The following is a 23,087-nucleotide window of genomic DNA, read 5'->3' as shown; positions in this document are numbered from 1 at the left end:
TACCATCCTACAGCTCTTCTACCAAGTTGGTCAGGGCTCAGGTGCCAACCTCATGTTCTTGCAAGTGGCAGTGATGGCAGCAGAGCCACACTGAGGGTGGAACCCTTCCTGGCACAGCTGCACCAAAGGAGAAATCCTACACATCCTGGCTAAGCCAGGGAGAGAGCTTTGGCTCACGTTCATGGTATGTAACCAGTGGTTCCAAAACCAGCATGGGCTCAGGTACCACCATGGAGTCTTCATGCACAGTAAGGACTAACATACTCATTGCCTGGGGTTTTTTGCATGCTGGCAGCAGATCCAAGAGGCCAAGCCTGACTCAATTCCACCATCCCCAGCTGCCAGGGCAGCCACCACGGCTTCCCTCTGCTCATAGAAACATCCAGAGGAGTAAAGACACTTTGAGGTTGCCACCATGCTCCAAGCCACCAGCAGGCATGTGGCAGAGCAAGGTCATTCATTATTGCAGTACCTGGTAGATGTTTCTTATCAAATCTTTATGATTTGCCTAATAAGTTTCGGATTAAAGCCTGGAGGCCAAATTCTCTCCTCTACTTATGTGTTTCCTTTTGGGAAAGAAAATGCATACAATCCAACCTGGCCTGGCAAATTTAATGGTATTCATTCTGCCATTCAGCTTCATTCTCTCTATTTTCCCTTTAGCTCCTCTCACCCAGGATTTCATATTCTCATGCAATTTTATGCATGTTTATTTCATTATATTTCATCTTCTGAGTATAATCACTGGCCTCAGCCCCATAAACTAGATGCAATTTACACAAAATTAAAGTAATTCCTTACCTGTAAGGTTCTATACAGCACAGTGGAAAGTAGCATTAATGGGAATAGCCTGAAATATAAGCTATGCAGCCCCATCCCACCATGTGTTCTCAGACAGTTTCACACAACTTCAGTCTCCCACTGCATAACCTACTGTTACTAATGTTACCATTTTTGCTGAAAACCAGGTGCCTTTGAACAGCTGCTAAAGAAAGAAGTCAGAAAATAAGGTTGTACTCCTAAAGACTTTTAAATCTATTTCTAAAAGCTTGCAGTAGTGCTAGGTAGACTCTGGTGAAGATGCACATACTGTTGTCTCTTAGTAGTGCTAAAAGTGTGTGTGCACAGAAGGCCAGTGCAAGCAAGCAAGATGCCCGAGAGGGAATGCTGATCCCGTGGAATCCACAGCACAGACATGGGTGCAATTGTGGATGAAAAAGGCTATTTGGGTGGAAAGGCCAAGAAATTTGTCTCATGAGAGTTAGGAAGAAATGAGTATGAGGTTTCCTAATAATCTGAAGGGAGAAAAGAGAGTGCATGTGACTAGAGAGGGGTAGTGACAAGAGCTGTGAGGCAGCTAGGATCAGCCGTGGAAGGAGAAAGGGGCCAATGCACTCATGGCCAGCTCCTGCACAGAGACCTACAAGGAATCCCGAAATAGTTGCTTTTTACAGCTTCCATCTCATATCAAACAAAGCATCCAACTAGAACAGGCTGTTCTCTTGCCAGTTCCCTGTGGCACCCCAGTCTAAGACTGCTGGTTTCATGTGTGCGTGTTTTTGTTTTAATAATCATATAAGAAGATTTCAGATATTTTTCCCTTGGTGCTTTCACTCCATTTAGCATTGTGAAAATCTCCTCTGCTTTGTAGTTTAGCTCAGCCTAGGGTTTGTGTTTTGCACGCTCTGATTGAATGAGGGCACTAATCCAACAATGGGGTGGCCCGTGAAAATTTTTTCAACCTTTGCTGCATATTATAAAAGAAAAAAAATAAATCTCTGCTTCTCACAGAGACGGAGATTGACTTTATTAGGTCAAGGTTTATTCAAAATTAAAATATTGAGCCATATTATCAAGCTAAACCCAATAGTGACAAAAACTATGATCCTGAAATTTCACACACAGAGGCACCTTACTTTTTCTGATTTCCAGACATTCTGGATAGGTGATGTCTCACCTCTGTGCATGCCCAGAACTGCCTCAGTCTCAGCAGGGCTGAACAGCTCAGCATTGCAGCCTGAGCAGGCTCCAGAACCTCATGTCCCCTAAGGGGCTCTGTCTGAAGGGTGTTTTCAGAACACAAGATTAGGCTCCCCATGAAGGCACTGATGGCAGATACTTCCTCTTAAAATAGAGCCAAGGAAGCCAGCAACCTTCTCACCTATCCCTTCTACTTAATAGCCTGGGGATTAGAGTGCACACCCAGGAAGGAGAAGACCCAGGCTCAGTTCCCTACATCAAGCCCAAGGTAATCCAAAGCAGCCTCTTAGGGACACCTTGCTAAAGGTTTGTCTGCCTCTCCAATCCTGCTGCTGAAGCTGCTGAACACAGGGGAATTCAGGACCCCATCAGGCCAGACTGAAAGCACACTCCCATTCCTGGCTACCTGGGGCAAGTCTTGGCTTCTGCTCCGAGTCCCCACATTTCTTCAGATCCACAGCACCACCCATCACAGTGACAAATCTATGAAGACAAATATTCTGTAACATAAACAGTTAAAATATCTAAATCTTCTTACTGTCAGGTTGCCCTATATATTCCAGCCAGATTACTATATCCAGGCATCTAAAAATCCTTTTTTACTATTTGTTTCTGCCACAAAAAATAGGAAAAAAAACCCCAAACCCATAAAGACTTTGGGGGAAAAAAGTGAACAGCTTTTAGACAGAAATCTCAAAACAGTAAGAAGGCATTAAGTGGTGCAGCACCAGCCTTCAAATAACAGGATTTATTATACCCATTTTCTACTGTCACACCTCCCCCCCATCCCAATTAGCTGCAGCCTGTTTCAAATGGTAAGACAAGTATAGATTCTCTGGCTCTATTCCCAATTTGTTTCTCTGCTTCAGGGCTTCTCCCATTCTTTCCTGCTCACTTGGAATTCACAAAACAGCATTGCTAACCCATTTTAAAATGTTGGGAAAAAAAGTTTGGTATCTGCACCTGTAACTCTCATTGCTTTCCCTATTTCCAGCTTCTTCCTCAAGCCAAGTTTAGATCCCCCATTTAAATCACATCCATCCTCAGCTGAAGAGCCCTTTATTTTCAAAAAGGCTTCAAAAACTCACACCATCAGATACTCCACAGCAAACTCAAATAAAGAAGGTTTGGAACCGAGAAAGCAACTAACAGGTACACAAGTAATAAGGATTTTAAGAGAGGAGTAAATTATGGGGGATCAGACATGAAGTTTCTCATTGATTACTACTTGTGCTTGAAAACTGCCCAGCTGATGAATTGTAGGTTAAGCATTTTTCCTGCCTTAGACAAAATTGATGCACCACACATCAAAACACAGGACATATTCCTGCAGTTATCTCTGCATCTGCCTATTCCTCCATTTCATATACCCTTAGACCCCTAAACTCTATCTTTCCCTAGCTTACTAGAGCCCTTCGACTCTAATAGTGATTTGTCTGTGAACAGCTTCACACCCATCTTGTTTCTTAGCCCCTCTCTCTCCCTTTGTCACAGAAAGAGGACGATCAACACCTTTCAAAAACTGCAGTGCTCCCCAAGCCTCCTCTTCCTACAAGTTACTGCTACCCAGGATTCTAATGGAAAAGCAAAGTACATTTTTCTGCTAGATGTGTCGTCCTTGTGTAGAGAAGGCATTTGATTGAGATGCAAAATACTTTCCCCTTTTTCCCCTCCCACCCAAATTTGCTAAAAGGTTGCAGCTGTCTCAGCAGAAACGCATCACAGCAGGGTCCTAATGTTCATTACGAAGATTGAAATCACAGGATATCCTGAGCTGGAAGGGCCCCACAAAGATCATCGAACTCCAGCTCCTGGCCCTGCATAGGACAGTCCCAAGAATACCAACCCCACTCCCCAAAATCTTCAGAGCATGGCAGCAGTCAGACTCTGTCTCCCCAGCATGCGCGCCCAAATTTCATTCTGTTCATGTGCTGAGCTCTCCAAGCTCTGCTCGCTGGGTCCCGGACAGCTCAGCTCGCTGCAGCAACTGCTAAATTCTGACTTGATCAGGGAGAGCATTTCCTCTCCTAGAACACACTGTTGGGAAGAGCTGGCTGCTGCTGGGGAAAGCTGCCTCTGGGACACGGAGAATCGAGCGAGGCTCCCTCTGCCCAGCTCAGCTGCCGCAGCTACCTCTGCTGGCAGGAGGCTGCAGCAGGACCTCTGCTCCACGAACAGCCTCAGGCACCTCGAACCTCTCAATCTGATCAGGTAGAAGCACGACAATTCCATTTCTGCATATTTGTCTTCCTAATATTCGACCTTTTCTGTGGAATGTATGGTCACACTGCTCCCCCCGCCCTAGTCACCAGGGTTGGAAAGTCCCTAAACCAGCAGAGATTCTGCTGTAACACTTTGAAGAAAGCACCCACATTTCCCACAGCCACAACTAATTCTGCTGCTCTGAGCTAGCAGGGGAATCACCTTGCAATAGTGGCTCCAGGGAAGATGAGAACAGCCCCAAGCAGGTTTGATAGCTTTCTGCCACCTTCCCCAAATTTTCCCAATCAGCCAATGCTCTTGTTGAGTAAAGAAATTAACAATCACATTGTGCAAAACCAGAACAGTGGAAGGATCGCTTCCTTCCAAGCTGCAACTTCACCTACAAAAAGTGATTTTAGAGCAGTTGTTACTGAATGCAACTGCTCTAAAATTTCTCAAAGCTGTTGTAGCCTCCGACAGTCTGAATGCGGAGATGTTCTGTCACAGTTGTTTCCTCCATCACTGCAGGTGATGGCTTGAAAAGGATTTATGTTGCATTTATGTTGTCCACAGCTTAACTAGCATGTAATTAAGTGGAAGTTTTCACAAACATATTATACACTCAAGAATGAATATGTCCCTTAAAGGATTTCTAAGGACAACAAAAAGTTAATTGAAAATACTACTCTCTAGCACATGAAGCACTAATTGCTGGTTTTCAGTGCTCTGTAGGAGTGGTATCAAAACCCTAGTATGTATAAACAGGGTTTAAAGGGATTTTTAGTCTCATATTAAATTAGTTTCATATTTCAATTAAAAAAACAGACACAACCATAGCAAACTCCTGAAGAAAACCAGGTTTAAGCATCCAAGAGCTCACATGAGTAGGACAATACTAAAATCACATTCTGAGGCAGGATAGGCCAAACCACTTGCTACAGAAGCAGACAGAGAAGTAGAAACTTGTGACATACCTTTATAAGAACAGATTAAAAAAAAAAAGTGTTAAGGTGCTAAGTACAAGGTGCAGAGACTAGAAGGGTATGGCAAGAAAGGAGCTGGTCACAGTGAGATGGACACAGCAAGAACAGCCCCTGCTAAGAGAAACTACTTTCCTGTGTCTGGAGCTCAGCCAGCCAACCACTGCTGCAGATGTGCAACAGCACGATGGTTGTTTCAGACAGTGTGGAAGGAAACTCTGAAGGATGCAAAGCCCAGAGTGCACGTCAGCAGGAAATGTGAATAAATATTCCACAAAAAATCCCTTCCAAAATAAAACATCTTGAAGGTCTACTTTTCAAAAGCCTGTATTTTGTTTTACAAAAGGATTTATAAACCAACAACAACAAAAAAAAAAAAGGTAAAAAGCAAATCTGAGCATAAAGCAGCCATTTTACCTGTCATATTTTCATCTTTGTCATTGCAAATGACCCACATAACCTACAGTTTCCTGAGCCACCTCAGCTAATACAGGATTAAGAAATTGATCCCACGCTTCCTGGTGTTTTTATGCACAGTTTCTGATCTTTGTCCCTATATTAAAATTAAGTTCATGCAGATCACAGCCTCCTTTGGCACCTGCAAATCCCCCCAGCCGTGTCCCAGCCAGCCCTGCACCTTCCCCCAGCAGAAAAAGGGTGACGGTGCTACCGCTCCCTATGGACTGTTGGCAAAGCAAGGCTTGTCCCAACACGCGGCCTTACGCGCTCGGGAGCTGCACCAAGAAGGGAAGGAGCAGATATTCCAGCTCTGCCTGTCAAGTCTGCATTTCAAAGGTGGTGCCTGGGTGTGGGAAAGAATAAAGAGGGTCTGCCAGTCCACATGCAAAACTCCACATTCTGCTGCCCCAAGTGCCAGGCTGTTGCTCAGGACCATGGCATGGCCCCACCTGCCCTTGGCACTGAGTTAATACAGTTGTGCTCAGCAGCACAAGCTCCATTTCTCTCCCACCTTATCTGTCAAAGTACACACATCCTTTGAAATACACATTTTAAAAAATTGAATGTCCAGCGCTCTGAAAGTGCACCCAAAACTGGCAAGGCTACTGCCTTGAGGAAAGAGGGTTGAGAAGCAGCTAGTGCAGTTTCTCAATTATACCACTCAAAAATCATAGAATCATAGAATGGTTTGGGTTGGAAAGATCACTTAGTTCCAATCCCACTGCCATGGGCAGGTGTGGGGGTGCGGCGGCCCGATGCTGCGGATCCCGAGTCCCCGAGGCCGGCGGTCGGCGTAATCCACGGGGACGCTGCCGAGGATGCCATCGCCTGGGACTCGGAGGAGGCCGGGCCGTAAACCGCTCTCTCCCTCCCCTGGAAAGTTTTCCTAAGCTTATTGGTTTAAGGTTTGCTTCCCCGCCCCTATCACCGCCCCCGCTGCTTGCCCACACTAGAATGTTCTGCTGCCGGGCTTTCCCCATGAGTTGCTTGTAATCCCCTCCCTACTTATATTTCATTTGCTCCCCCGCTTGTCCCTCATGTTGTCCCGGAGCCCCGTTGGCTCCGCCCCTGCTGTTCCTCCCCGGGAAACCCCGCATTTCCCCCTAAAAACCCCTTCCCTTTGTTCTCTCGGTGTGGTGTGGCCGCGACCCCAGCCCCGCCGGGTTCTGCGCCCGGCAGCTGCGTGGACCGCCCCACCCGAGAGCCCCCAGCGTGCCTCCCCCGCGCCGCTTCTCCTGAATAAACTGCACACTGCGGACTCTCCACTCGTAGCACTCTCTTTATCACGGGAAGCGACCAGCGACTCCACGGCGTTCCTGCCCGGCAGGCCCCCGCCTCCGCCGCGTGGTCCCTGCCGCTCCAAAGGAGCGACCCTGGGAACACCGAGGCTGACCGCAGCCGCCTCTGGGACAGAGCTGAACAGCCGGGAGGGCTGAGAGCTTGGGCCAGGTGAGGCCCCCGAGGTCTCCCGAAGCCCCGGAAGCTCGTTGGGGCCAGGCGGCCGGACCCCGCCGGACCCCCTTTACAACTTCAGGCAGGGACACCTTCCACTAGACCAGTTTGCTCAAAGCCCCATCCAGTCTGGCCTTGAACACTTCCAAGATGGATGACAGGTATGCATTTGTGAGGTCTTCTCCATGGATAGAGGTTTTTTAATGCTAGAGCCTACTTTCACACAGATGGAAGGTTTCCTTAGCCCAAAATCAGACAACTGCTGTTTCCAAGAGGAATGTTACAGCTTCCCAAATCTCTTTCACCAGCTGCAATGGGCACATCTCTGATTCACAGCCATGACTCAGATTTTAAGCAGGGAATGTTTTATGGGTGCACATCTATTCTCTTCAATTTGTGGCTACAATAAGGCTTAGATACACCATTACCAGTACACTAAAACATGTGCCAGCAGACACCCACTTGGGGGAAGGGAGAATTTTGCTTGGAATCACCAAGACAAGGTTACATATGAGGTTCACATGACTCCTTTTCACGGCTTCAGATGGCACTCAGGCAGAGCATACAGGCAAACCCATAAGGGTAGTTTTGAAAGCCCAATTTCCAAGTCTTTTTGAGTCACCAGATGGTGAGATGACCCCTAAACTTAAATATTCAAATATTCATTACTGCTATCTAGATTACTAGCTATCACTTAAGTCTATTATGAACATCAACAAGTACAGAGGATGCAGATTGCATACAGAATTCTGGCCACTGCAGCTTTCCTTCTGCACAGAGAAGCAGATGGCTCTTCAGTTACCAACCCACTGATGGTAACATAAGTTACCACCACACCTCCAGCCCCAGCTCCCACAGGAATATCTTAATGACTAAATTACAGGTCCCTTGTCTAAATTATTGTTTTCTAATCCGTTGAATATTGCAATAAAAAATGCACAAAAAGCCTTGGGAAGCAGGTAAGAGCTCCCTCTTTTTGATTTACCTTCAAACCGATTTAAGTTTGTACACATCCAAGAGAGGTGACAGGCCTTGCTTGCCTTATTAAGACTGGAGTGCTCTTCTGGGCAAGGAAAGAATGAAGACAGACCCAAAAAGGTCAGGTCTCAGGTTTCTTGAGTGCCCACTGGCATCACGGCTTGCAGCCTCTCTTTAAAACAGAACAAACCCTGAAGAGAGCATGTGATGTGCTGGATTCTGTGCACTACATCAACTTCCAAAGGGTAGGGATCAGCAGATCGTTCATACCCCTCCACTGACAGCTTTCTCTTGATTCGCGCTATGCAGCACCTCACTCCATGTATCTCACCACTCTGAAGGAGCCAAATGCCTGGCATTGCTTAAAACAAATCCCATAAAACATCCTGAACTGGCTTCAAATATACAGATGAGTACACAGGATCATGAGTTTTGGACATTTTTTTTTTATTCTCTCAAAGTCAGGTTTTGATGATCATGAATTCTATTTAGCTGGTGACTGGAGAGAAGAAAGGAAAATGGACCCATGAGTAGAGTTTTTAAGAAAACAGACCAAGTACATCTCATGAAACTCAACTGAAACTGTTCAACATAATGTGAAAAACTACCAGAGAAGTACTGCACTTTTTACCATATACACCTAGTATGTTATAGATTATATAAGCAGTATTAAAAAAGACAGGCAACAGCAACCTGCCAAGTTTCAAGACTGCCCTCAAACCACTCCTCTTTATTAACTGTTGACAGCTACACTGCTACTGTTCTCAGCTGCTGGAAAAAGCCAGTTTGACACACATCAGAACCACCAGCATCCACCTAAAGGTGATAATTATAGTGTTTGCTATTCAGTGATTATGTCAAGAAAAAGGCCTCTTTCAGACGAGAACATACCTAACTCTCCATATGCATCCATTGCTCCTATAAACACTAACGTATTGAATGTTTGATTGGGTAAGAGACTGAAAGAACTGATGCCTTGGCTACACAGACATTGGCAAGTGTTTTGTCCTTCTGTAGTCCTAAAATACATGATCTTCTGTTCATGGTATACAACTACATCAAAGATTTGGAGAGCAAATTTTACAGAACACTAGTGTGTGATTTTATTTATCTCAGTGGAAGAGTGGAAGGAAGGACACACGAAGCTAGTAGAGTCCTCCTCTCTAAACTACCAGAGATTTCCAGCTAGTCCAGCAGCTCTAGAAAAGGGTTCACATACACCAAGTTCACCAGTGGTTCAAGTGCAGTTTGTACCTGATACTGTAACAGACTACTAATGCACGCATCCAGCACTTTTCCCAGCAGAGGAGGAAGAATTTATGATGGTGTCAATGCCAGCTGCTTGTTACTCCAGCCAAAACAACTAAACAAATGAGTATTTGAGTTTTGTTTAAATCACCCCTCAGTTTTCAGCCACAGGGGTCCTAAAAAGAGTGTAAATATGAATGGTGGAAGTCATTCTCCAAATTACTAAAACTGGTTTAGAAGTGACTAACAATACCTTTTGGCTTGCTTTGTATTTCTTCTGAGACTTAGTCCCTTACTTCCCAGATGCACATGCAAGGCTGGGCTTACTGGGGAGACTAAGGGAGCTTTCATGTCTTGTGCTGTGCTCCTGGGACAGTTGGTGGGAGCAGCACCAACACGACTGCCAGAGGCCAGCCAGCCAGCCTCTCATCTACCTCGCTGCTTCTGCTGCCTGTTATTTTCTTCCCTTACTGATGTAATTGTGAATTCCACAGAACAGAGACAATAAGAAACGCACATCCAAGCTATATGTATTTGGTTACTTTTACCAATGTACTTATTCACCCTCCTTCTTTAAAACTACACAAACACACACAACATGTGTTTATCAAAGTCTGCACTGTTTTAAAATTATGGTACTCAAACACTTTTTTGATTCTTACTCTTGTTTTACATGACAAAATTGAAAAATGCTGTTTTCTTATCAGCTCAGAAGCACAGTACAACTTACCACAAACAAGTAAAGATAAATTCAGATTTTAAGAGAAAATAATCAGCGCAAGAACATTTGCTTCGGGAGAATAAGTTTTCATACATTGTGATATCTTAGATTAACTCTAAGTACTCACCATATTTGTAAAGCATGGACAGTCCTAAAATATTTGTCCTAGGCTACAAAGAATTGATGCTCAATAATCAATTATACGGTGCAATACTTGTTTTTAAAATTAACTTTCTTTAAGGATAAGAAATGTCTTTGTAAGCATAGCTAGATATATCAGTTTATAAAATTTATTTCTCCACTGACCAATTTCTGTACTCTGCTTATTTGGAAAGGTGATGCACTCATTGAAAGTAATGATACTCTCTGCTTTGCAAACAGTTTCTTACGTTATGGTGATTAAATATTTTTCATAGCTCTGGCTGCTCTGTGTGTATGAACATGCTAAAATGCAGGGACACACTTTTCTTTCCTAGAACAAGACAATCAATCTCAAGGCAAAACTTCACAGAAATATCTTTTCAGTTAGTGTAAGAATGATCAGTAGAACTCTACACCAGAGGTAAAATGCATTTTGATATTAGGCATGTATAAGGTGTATGAAACCATTATGTTTCCAGACTCAGCTGTGTGGCTTCCTATATACTAGCAGGTCATACATGCCAGTAGACTTATGACAAACAAAAAAGCAGTAGTTATACCAGTTTCTTCTAGTAAAAAATTAAAACTGTACAGCATTTTCAGCTCTCTTCTCCTTTCACAATTCGCCCCTTCTGTTAATAGCCATTAGCACTTTGTATTTTGAACCTACACTTGCCAGAGGTATTGGTTGCCAGGCTGAAGCTTTACATTTTAAACTGCATCCCTGTGTGCTAGCAATGATTTCAGTGACATAACCCAGCTACAGGGGTCTGAATCTTTGCACTGCTTTTTTCCTGAGGGGGAAGGCTGATTTATAAAGTAGAATTCAAAATGTTTCCCAGCTATAGCCACATTTGCCAAGAGGCACGGAAAAGACTAAGTTTGTGTGCAATTATGAAATACATCATCTGGGGATGCCAACTGCACTGAAACAGATGAATGTTTTTAACTCACCAAACATGTCTCAACTCAGCAGCATGCTTATCTAAAACCCAAAATACTACTTTTGATGGTTTAGGTATGCAAAAATTCAGAGATAAGGTAACGCCAAAACCTTGCACGTTTGGGCTAGAGCAGTGAAGGTCTTGTGTTGTCTATGAAATGATTCTGAAAATAAATTGGTCAGGCCTTCTTCAAACTCAGCCTTAAAATTTTGCTACTGCAATCTATATTTAAAGAAAGCTTTTATTAACCCTTTTATCAACAAGTTTAAAATCTGTTGACTCAAATACAAGTTACAAGATAAAACATATTTGTTTCTAGAAACTTTGATGTCAGTGTTAGTTTGTTTTCTGGATAAAGGATCCAGATAATTCATCATTCAGGTGATATTTTTTTCCTTTTTTATTTTTGTATTATGTAATAGAATATTGGCCTTATTTTATGTCCTAAGATGTAATGAATTAAATTTTGTTATGAAGCACAGAAATGTTTCCCACTGAAATAACTTACAAGTCACTCTAGTCAAAATCTATGCTAATGTGTCTCCTGTTCACTACACCTGGTGACAGTATAAGCACCTGTGCTGCCTCCCAACACACAGAGACAACTCTAAACTAACACGTGAGACAACAACCTACTACATCATATTACAATCACCTAAAAACCCACACTTCTCTAAGACATAAATCCATGTAAAGAATGTAACCTTAGGATAGAACACCATAAATATGGAAGAAATGTTTCCTGCCCTTTATTGTTTATTGCCCTTTATTCATCCTTAGCAAAATCCACATCAGAAAAATATAACACCACTTCTTGATGTGTTTCCTATTTAACCACATAAAGTTTCCTATACCCTCTAGAGAGCATATGAATGCAATGCCACTTAAGAAATAAGAGACATTAAAAATCTGAGAGCTGGAGAGAAACCTTTCATATAGTGAAGAACTAGAAAAAGAAAAAAGGAATAAAAAGCACCCTCCAAAGGTCTTTTTTTTCTTTAAAATTGATTCTTATGTGTGGACTTTTAGTAGGTAATACCACACAATCTAAAAAAATATTGCAAATAGTATATATCTACATATGTATTTTTATATGCACACAAATAAATCTGGCAAAAATAGAACATTTAAACTAAACTTAATATCTATCCTGTCAATCACAATTGCAGGCACAGCCATGAGGAAGCTCTTTTCTGCAGCAGGCATTTAGTGTGTTCAAACTCTCAGAGCTCTTAAACTCCATTCACTTCCAGTGGTAGAGTGAGCAGCTTTTAAAATTATAGTTTGCTTGTGTGAGAGTGAACAGTCACCATGCCAACCCCGATGAACAGCACAGGACATTAAATAGCCTGTGGATTTCTTGTCTCACCCTAACAGCTGGAAATCTAATTGGGGCAGAGGAAAACAAAACATGATAAAAACAACCATAGGAGTCAGGAGGGAAAACAAGAAACAAGCAGTGTGAGTTTATGTGGAAACAAACATAGATACCCATCCATGTAGTGTTTCTAGCCAATACATAAGAGAAAAAACATTTTTAAGTTACCAGTCTGCTATATGCTTTCCCATTAAGAAGGTGGTTTCACAAGCCACTGAACTCTGTGTTTGATGTTCATGATAACTATTCCTAACTGTTGTCAACTGCACCAATTAAATCCCCTCAAACACCAGTTTATTTTCTCTTGTAACGTATTCCTACAGTGTGGGATTAACAGACACAGGGGAGGCCTTCAGGCACTGAGAATGTAAATTAGCCTAATCTCAAGAAAACAAGATGTGCACTTAACCATAAATATTTTTCTATAATCACATCAAACATGACATACCCGGTATTCAGTTTTATATAAATTAGTTGTTATGTCAGACCTACTTCTGAGGTTATCCAAAACCCAAACACGTAAAATTATTTCTTCTCTTCAGGTCTGAATAATATTTACAGACATTAATGCTATATCCAGCTCTACAATCATTCGAGACACATTATATAACTTTATTTTTTTATTTGACAAGCAGCAGTATCATGTTCGTCATTTTTTTTACATTTTAATGTAGATACAATTATTAGGTTATCTGTCATATTACAATATTTAGGTTTTTTGTGTGATTTTCTTTTTTACTTTGTCTTAAGATACATTAAAAAACATCAACTGCAAACGTGAAAGGGGAGGGGAAAAAAAAAAGCATGGTACCCAACCAATTCTCCACATTTCATCAATACTTCACTCATTCTTTTAGTAAAGTTTTAAGAAATGTCATAATGACATGAGCTTGAAATATCTATAGGCATTTTCATTGACGCTCATGACATGGCACTGGTGATGTTGTAAACAGCAGAAAAACAGGGGCTGCCAAGTGACCAATTATGGAGGCACAGGCCTGCCTCTTCCCACAGGAACACACCAAACAGTGACAGCAATGATCTCCTTACAATCATACCTGCAGGATAGCAACATCATGCTACATAACTGTATTCGTCTGCAGAGGCCTGGCTTCGCTCTATGTACTGTTTGTCTATCAGGACTTCAATACACTTCTTAATCATGCTGATACTTGGGTTAAACCTAGCTCTTGATTGGCTAATTACCTGCAAAAGAAAGACACAGATTTTGTGTTATTTTTATTTTTCACAGTTATAAATGTAATCTAAATATTTGCTAAAGGCAAATTTGCTTTAAGGCAAATTCAGAGTATTTCTCTTTTAAAGAAATTATTAAATAACCTTGGAATAGTTAATTTACAACAACCAAGAAAGCATCTCTATGCATTAGTGTCAGGACACTGAAACTGACTGCTCAGCTCACTGGTTACTTTGGCCACACGTTACCCAGATCTCTTCATTCCTCTTGCTTGCTTCATTTGTCACAGTACAAATGAAGACAAATACCCATGCCAAAAATTAATCTAATATTAACACATTTCTTCACTACTATCACAGTGGAGTTCCCCTACCACTAATCTCCTTTCCTATAGAATTGGAGACAATCAGGATGAACCTTTCTTTCTTCTGCCACTGAAGACAGACCTACAATTTAATGAGTTCCATCTGGTTATGGTGGAACTTTTTAATACCTGCAATAAAAAGTATTTATTGTAAAAGCAGACCTATATTTGCATTGTGGAAGAAATTGCCACTGCAGGCAAAACTTTAGATGTCTCTTAGTAGTTCTCAGTTTTGACCCTTTTGACCCCTACAAGAAGGGGAGGAAATTGTGTGAAGTGACGGAACGCGCAAATCTGTAAGATGGAAAATTTTTCAAACAAAAGATCTCACTACTCAAGAGTCACAATATATTTTGCCTGTAGTTTTTCATTTCTTCTGTAAAGAAAATAATTTTTATTTCAGCTGAATTTCCTGTTTTCTTTACAACTTTTCATAGCTGGCTTTGTCCCAGCTCTAGAGTTTGCTGGGCCACTCTGTGAGCCAACAGAACTCACCAGGTGGAACTCACCCAGCAAAGCAAACAAAAAGCTCCAAAGAGTGAGTTTTGTTGGGCTAACAGCCAAGGGTCTGGTATGTTCCACAGCAGTACAAGTAAGGAGAAACTGGGTGCTAACAAGCTAATAGATCTGCTCAGATTTCACCTAACTTAGCCCTCCACTGAAGCTGATTGTCATCACCACACTTCATGTATTTACTTAAGACAGAGAGAACAAAAGACAAAATTTTGTATTGGCAAGCAGTTTTTTGGTTGTTGTTGTTTTCGTTTTATCAAAGATAGTACAAGCAACAAGGATAGATGGAAATACCTGATGGTCAGCATAAAAATTTTCTGGGAATGACTGCTCTGATGTCTCCTGCCACTACTCCCCCAGACTTATTCATATTATGGGAAAAGCTACCTCATCCTGCAGGTGACTGCAACACTGAGCTAGAATTGAAATTATCAGGGCGTATCTAACACAATTAACAATTCCACAAAGACCACATGCTGCCCAAGGGCCTGGAGTATTTTCTTGGACACCTCACCCTGAATGAAATGTGTGGTGTTAAGTGTTAAAATCAGAGCTAGCTACATTAGTGTTAGGAGTCTCTCAAATATCTCTCTAACAGTACAGTCCTGCCATTATAGTTAAGAAAAAAATATTAATGAGGTGAGAAAATATTAACTATTCATAGGAAACAGACTCTTTTCAGAAAGATTCGTTCTTACACAAGAGGCCAGACAACGAGTTTAAATTGATATATTATATATAAACAGCATGATAAAAGTAACAATGGCACCAGAATTAGCAACAATATCACAACTTTACTCTCTACTCAGTTTTTAACTCAGTAACCATCAAAATATCCACCTTTCTTGCAAAGATGAAGAAAAGGTCCTAATGTTACTAATCTGCAAGAGCACTGCAAGAGCAAAACACAGCAGGGGCATATAAGAAAAATGGCCCTTCCATTACAAAAAGCAAGACGAAACCAGAAAGGATTTGTCTGCAAAACATTAAAAAATTTGTCATGTATTTCACTGTTATAAACTGGTGTCAAGCCAAATACATTTCAAGAAACTTTTCTGATAATTTGGTACTAGACAGAAAAAAGTTATTTTCAAGATGAAACAGGGCTTGCCTATCGTTTTCTAGTTTTAATTCCAAATTCTTACATGATTTAATCATAATTGCATGGATGATTTAAATAATGGGAAACCAAATAAACAAAGATTTTGAGAAGAATCAGGATCAATGCTGTCTCACATTTTAGATATTCTAAATCAGAATTCTTAAATTAAGCTTGCTTTCAGAGTATTTGGGTATTAACACTACTTCAATATCCAAAACCTTTAACAGGTCTCACATTGCATGTTCTGGGCTTACAAACTCCCTATTGGTGCTAAATTTTTTTTAAGAAATAAAGATTAAGTGGTGGGTGTGGTAAACTGTTTCCTTCACGACCACAAATTACTCAATCTCTCTCCACCTCTGTGCTCAAAATGCTTGAATAAAGCAGGAATCTTTATTCACCCTCCCATCAGTCTGCTCTGAGGCCATCCAGCAAGGCTCAGAGACACAAGAATGAATTTGACTGAAGAAAGAACACTTTGGAAGGTTGAGAAAACTAAAACTGGGAACTGCTTGGAAGTAGCATATGTTAGGCTGGAATGAGAAATACAATTAGGCAGGCAACCAGCAGATGGGAAAGGGGGAGAAAAACGAAAGAAATAGCACTTTCTTCCCAGCCAGTCTGTGACAGTTCACAGATCATTAATCTGGAATCTAAAAAATCTAGAGAACTGTACCACTTTGTGTAAAAGGGAGATTAAAAAGTGTGTGTCTCCATACTCAGACAACTTTTAAAATTTAAGCCATGAGTTATAATAAAATAATGATTAGAGCACAAAATTGGCTAAGTGCTTCTGTGGAAATTCCATACTAGAATATCCCTGTTCAGGTTTTCAATTGAACCCATAGCTCTGGCAATGATTTTTACAGGATACAACATCTCCTGGCATAGAACCGGCTAACAGGAAAGAGCAAGAACTTAATGCTTTAGTGCTAAGACACATTTAAAAGATTGAGGGATCCCAGCTAGTGCTCCAGTACTGCAGTTCAAAGTAGACCCCAGGGAAATTCTCACTAATTTCACTGGAGTACTGGTTTCAACATGGTTGAGTCTTGTAGTCTGATGTTTTACCCTACTACCCTGAAGATTTTCATGAAATCAAGTTCAAGAGAAGGACTTTCTCTTACCTCCTGAATAAGAGCATTATGTCGCAGCACTTTCCGTGCTTTCATGATACGGACTATAGCAGCTTGAAGATACATTTTTCTGTCTTCATCTACAGCACTTCTGGTCTGCTCCATCTCCTGTGAAACAGGAAGAACAGTAATGCTTAAAATATGGTAAGACCAATAAACACTGCATAAAAGTATCTTGAATCTATACTTTTTTACTCTACTAAAAGTGGTCAACTAATATAAAAATGGAGGTGAAGTTCAATTCCAGGCAAAGTACTTCCATAAATCAAGAACATCGGCTTTCATGGAAGTCAGTGGGAAGGTAGGAGAGAGGCATCTAAACCAACATTTCTGCTAGGGAGAAAAGCAAGCAGAACTGATCATAATGTATTGAGTTTGCCAGCACATACCTATCTTGTACAATGTCCTATGTCTTAGGAGATACACTGAGAACATGGATTAACAACACAGGAGTTGATTTTAGTTGCCAAAGGACACAAAACCACAGGAAAACAGTTGATTGGTTCTGCTGTTCTTGCAATAAGTTGCTTTTATAAACACCAGCAACAAAAAAAAGTCTCATGAGATAAACTAAACATCAACACCATTTGGTACATTTTGTTTATCTTTTCCTTCTACTGTCTTGTTCTGTATTTCTTGTTCCCTATTTCTTGTACATTTTGTTTATCTTTTCCTTCTCCTTCCTTGCTCCCTTCTCTTGCCTGTATTTTAAGCACAAAAAAATTATGTTGCTTGAGCTTTAAACTTACAAAATTTCTTTTGCACATCTTTCTTTTGTAAATCTTAGCAAATTTTATGTCTGCTTACACCAAACTAACACAGTAAATTCTATTTTCGAAAACCAAGCTTTCTAAGCTATACAGGCTAGAAACACCAAAGAATACTTGCCTGTGGCGTGTCTTTCTGCATTGATGTGGTAATTTTAAACTTTGTTCGTTTACTGCTGAAGCTCATATTTAATGAAAACGTAGACTCTGCCTCTATATCTTCCTGCAATAGAGGATTGTTTTAAAAAATCAGGAATGGAACCAGAAAATGGTAACAGTTTACTTTGAAGAGTCACAGTTAGGTTCTTACATACATATAAAAAATTCCAGATTTTGGAAATTCTAAAATGCCACTTGAACCAGGTCAATTTTTAAAGTCAGTTTAACTAACATAGAAATCAAGTTTATTTCAGAAAACACTATGAAGAATTTTGCCATACATGAATTTTGTTAACAATCAATTTCTCTTTTAATACTTCGATAGCTTATCTTAGTTGAAAACACTCTCCATTTAAAGTCACTTTCTCCCTGCAAAGAAAGTAGGATTTGCATTTATTTATGACAGGACCTCAAGGGGGAGCTGCTGCTTTCGCAATTTTTACAAAAGTTGTCTTTCAGAATTTAAGGAAAAACATCTAAGCAGTTTGTTATGTTATAGCAGAAACACCTGTCAAACTTCAACTTCTACAGTACACATCTATCTGTATATTTCTATTTTTTTCCTGTCAGAATCTCAATTCTTTTCCGCATATATATATATATATATATATATTTCCCTGCAGTAAAAACAGCTTTACATTAAACACAGCATGACTGGACTGATCTCTGCCATTTCCAGGCAAGAGTCTGTACAAGTACTACCAATTTCCAGCAGAATAAAGTTACTGGGATTCTGAGAACCTGGAATCTTGCCAAACTGTCTAAAGCACAAGTATTTTAATAAACACAGTAAATATTTATCTAAATATGCACTCAAATCAATACTCATTCTAATTTTATATCCTGCAACAAATAGTCTTTGCTACAATATACATAAAAACTGAGATACCAGGCATAGTATAGAAAATATAATGTGAAAGGGGAAAGACCAACAGCTTTAAAAATAATAAGGTAACAAAGATAGGCTAACATGAACTTTTAGCATTATTCTGCTTACATGGTTGAATACAAACAAACATAAATTGTGCATTGAGCATGAACCTGAAAAAGCATGACTCTAATGAACCAATGAAGATTTAGCCCAAAGCTTTTTGTGCTCTTTCCCCCACACCCCTTCAAAAAACCAACAAACAAGAAAAAGCAAACTGCAACATTTAACACTGTACTTTTCTATTTGGCTCAGATACAGGTAAGGAGAAGTTTGTGTATTGAATTCCACAGCTTAAGCCACTAAAGTTCACTTGTTTATTTAATAAGTAAGCTGATAGACTGTCTACGGATCTGCTATCACATTGCTGGATGGAGTGCAAAGAAAACAGAAACAGCAAAGATGCTTGACTACAGTAGTCTGGAAGGTAAAGAACTGGAAAATGCAGTGGTAAACATTAAAAAGTAAAAGGGTTGGAAAGCTGTATTATTCCTTCTTTTATGACATAAACTTTAAGAAACTGGGTGAACCTTAGACAACAGACATAAATAAATGTAAATCCTTTAAATAACAGGCATCTTTCTAAGATTATGAAAAGTTTCACTGTTTTCTATAATAGTTCCCAGTGTTTTATTTGACCCATGGTTTAACAGACATCTTCCCACCAATTGTTCCACCCTGAGCTCATTTCTAGACATTGAAAGCATGTCCCATGCTTCAGCTAAGCATCAGATCTTCCTTGTGATCTCACTTTCCATTTTCTAAAATTTTCCTGGTTAAAAACAAAGCAGCTATCAGAGCAGCTTTGGATTTCTTCTTGTAAACCAACTGAACAGCTTATCTCAGCTTCTGCTGTCTGATACTGTCTGAACAGTGGGCTTTCTGGGCTGGCTGGAAGCACATGCTAATGTCTGTATGGGATACACAGGCACTTCTGTATTGTTTCTACTTAACAGAGTAAAGTCTGTGCCCTTTGCCGTATGGGAAAGAACGTTTCACATAGGCCATAGAGAAGCATGAGACAGAGTCAGAAAGAGAAGTATCAACCATTGCCTTAATCACAAGCAAAGCCCAGATATTACTGGAATTCCATGAAACTTATGGAATGATAAGTCTGGCAAATCGCAGCAGAAATCTGGTCACAGAAGTCCTCCTTGCTCTCTTTCCTCCTCCTGTAATCTGTCAGCAAGGAATAATATTTTGCTGTTGCTTTCAGTCTCTTAATCCCACAAATATTTTTTTTAGGATCACTGTAAGACTGGTTTACTACTCGGGCTCCTTCCTGTGATTCAGTACAACTTTGAAAGCAAAGAGCCTTTCCCAGTGAGACAGTGAGTCTAAAGCCACATGGATGAAATGCAACAGAAACAACAAACAATCCCTGCATTATTACCTTTTCTGCAGACCATGCTTTAGGCATAGAAAGCCTGTATGACAGGCACTCTACTTCCTCCTGTCTCTTTCCTTATAAACAGAGATTTAAAATTTTTCACAGGGGTCAAAAATAAAACTTAAAAAAATAAAAGTAAACAATGGATATTAAAAAAGTCCTCAATGAATATCAGAACGACAAGACTGAAAACATGAAACTTTTTAATATCATTCTGGTGTACCTTGTCTGAGTCATGGTTGATCATTTTGACATCAAGCAAAGATTTGATGGTTTTTGTCAGTTCCTTCTCATTCATTTGTGTACTGTCCTGAAGCTCCTTGTAACTGACAGTCTCACTGTTGTTGAAGGCAAGCAACACTGCCATTTGGTATGTTGTGACCATGGCTACATAAGGTTTGCACAAATAATTCATTTTTACTTCACCTGTAATGATATAAATAGTAATTTATTAACTGATGAAAGGTGCTGAGAAGTCATCTGTAGCCCAAGTACTAGAGCTCCTCATACATTTCCAGACATTCAACCCAAGTCTGTATTTAACACTTGAAATGGGACAATGACAACTGATGTCATGAATTTACACATATATAATGTGGCCTACAACAACCCCCCCATCCTGATTAACTATGAATACTAGACAAATATAATTTATAATAATAAAAAAAGAGAAATTCCAAGTAGCCTCAACACATTGCAATGCATAAACTTCAATTAATAGCTTACAGAGAATCTCAGTGATTAACAGGAAAGTTGTTTAAAGGAAAGATTTAAAAATAACCTATGATTTTACATATATTTTCTAAGGTGTTTTTTAACATATATTCCTACACAGCAAATATAAATATGTATTTATGTAGATACTCACATACCTGAGTAAAATAGTAATAGTAAAATAGTATAATATGCATTCCTGAAACTATTTAGTATTTATGTAAAGGACATCTGTACTACAGAGGCAATTCCAGGGCAACTGTCATTAATTCAGCAGTTCTGCAGTGCTTTTTTGCCGTTAGAAACATATAACTTTAGTTTTACTTAGATCTAATAAATCACAGGTATGCAAGTTTACAAAACACAGATTTTGGAAATTCTAAGTAGTAAATATTACATCGATTTATAACACAAAATATGACCGTTGACTTTATATACAAGATAGTGTTTCAACTCTCCTGTCTTTTGCCATTTGAAAAGTACTTTTAGCAAGTAACTGTCAGATCATAAGTTTAGCAAAACACTTATTTTTACCTGTACAAAGATAATGTAACCAAGTAAGCTTCCTTCCACTAAAATGCTGACTGTAAAATAATTCAAACTGCAAAACAAAGCGAACTTCAATTAGTCATACATATACATAAACTTAAAATAGTTTACATTCACCCTACAACCCTTATGTAGAAATACTGGTTTTATGTCCATCACACTGGATGCAAACATTGCAGATCAATTCATGACAGAATTTTCCTTTAGAAGATGAGTGATGACTAAATCCTAATTCCAGGTCTACCTCTGGTAATGAGAAAAACTGAAGCAGATTCAAAGAACCTTTCTCTAAAATGGGGTCAAACTCCCTAAACCCCACAATGCCAACTCTGTGTACATACATCAGTTTGGCTTATTCTGATTTGGTCTGGCAACTCTAACACTGAAGGAAAACATAAAACCAGGGACTTTCGACCTCTTTCAGAATTAGGTGTTTCTCCACCCACAAGCTTGCACAGTATGGAAACCAGTATTTGTACACCACTCAAATAGACATTTACCGGAAGCTCCAGCAGCCTCAGAAAAAGCTGCTAAACAGGTTGCCCAGTTACAAGAGGCACTCACATACTTTGGAGTGCAATTTCAAAACTTTTTTTTTTTTTTCTCTCTAAATCCTGGCCAAAATCCCAAGAGAACTCTCTGTGGGTCAAATTATCAAATTTGACAGCAAATAAAGAGATTGTCAGACAATTTTCAAAGACTCCCCCCTCAAGGTCATGTTCTGTTTCTTTAAAGAATTCTGATTTGGAGCACTGACTCTAGCTAGGTGACACATGAATAAGTTTGCTCCTTCAGACTGGGAAAACAGTGAAATTAGGCAAGCAACCCAGACTCTGAGCTGCTTCTGATACACAACTCTGTACCAATTTTCCAACTGAGCCACAACTGACAATACTCCTATTTTAAACCCACAAACACAGCAAAATCTCATCAATCACCTGGTAATCCCATAGTCTGGGATGGAAACCATTATATTATTAAAACCAAGTGTCATTTAATATAGTGGAAATTAAAGCAGAGTAAGTAGACCTAATACTTATAGTAATAAATGAAAAAGATCCTTCACCACAGAAAAAGTCATTTGCCATTATAACTTACAACAGGTAACAATTCAAGGTATAAAAACTGCTATAAAAATCTCTTATGTCCAATAATATGAAATTTGCATTGCCTAAATTGTACTTCACCATTAAATACACTTTAGCAAAGATCAACACACATATTCTGTATTTTAACAAACATTATACAGGTAACATTTAGAACACAATAATATAATCAAAAGCAACAAAATACTCCACCTCTACAAAGCAAAAATAATCATGTGAGAAGAAAATATTTGGCTAAAGTAAAATCTTTACTGCTTTGAGAAATCATAAAATTAGCTTTAGAGAAGTTTGCATAAAGCTTGACTTTGAACAGCTCCTATGAAACAGGGAACAAGAAACCTGTATTTGCATCTTAATCTGCTATTAAGACTGTTCAGATTTAGTATTAGAAACAGAATCTTCTTTAATCTAAATATTAAGAGTTGGTTGTGAAGCTACAAACCAACCTACTTCATTTGATTGTGTTTATTAGCATCTCTCTCAGCAATCACAAAGCGTAGAAGAGAGATGTGAAAAAGCTATGCAAATATATACATAAATTCAGTAAGGTATTTGGGTGACCCTTCCACATTTCATATGGACTGGAAACATGACAGTCACAATTTACAATCAAAACAAAGAAGCTCAAGTTTTTCTCTGTTAGACTGATGATCTTTCATTTGAGTTAATGTATATTTT

General features: G+C 39.7%; 1 protein-coding gene across 4 annotated transcripts in view; it reads right to left on the bottom strand.

The window, feature by feature from the left end:
* Positions 1-13,085: 13,085 nt before the first annotated feature.
* Positions 13,086-23,087, bottom strand: part of CUL2 (cullin 2) — a 42,940-nt gene continuing 32,938 nt past the window's right edge. For all 4 annotated transcript variants that reach the window (XM_085050352.1, XM_085050351.1, XM_085050350.1 and 1 more), the window contains exons 17-21: positions 21,289-21,355; positions 20,264-20,466; positions 17,685-17,786; positions 16,788-16,904; positions 13,086-13,689 (exon numbers count right to left, since the gene is read on the bottom strand). In XM_085050352.1, the coding sequence (XP_084906478.1) occupies positions 13,558-13,689; positions 16,788-16,904; positions 17,685-17,786; positions 20,264-20,466; positions 21,289-21,355 (621 nt within the window). In that variant the 3' untranslated portion in view covers positions 13,086-13,557. The remainder of the gene's footprint in view (positions 13,690-16,787; positions 16,905-17,684; positions 17,787-20,263; positions 20,467-21,288; positions 21,356-23,087) is intronic.

This window comes from Lichenostomus cassidix, chromosome 2 (genome assembly GCF_008360975.1).
Source record: "Lichenostomus cassidix isolate B80296 chromosome 2, HeHo_3.0, whole genome shotgun sequence".
In the NCBI taxonomy this organism is placed as follows: Eukaryota; Metazoa; Chordata; class Aves; order Passeriformes; family Meliphagidae; genus Lichenostomus; species Lichenostomus cassidix.
Note: the sequence above shows the minus strand (reverse complement) of the source record. Positions and strands in the feature narration are given on the sequence as shown.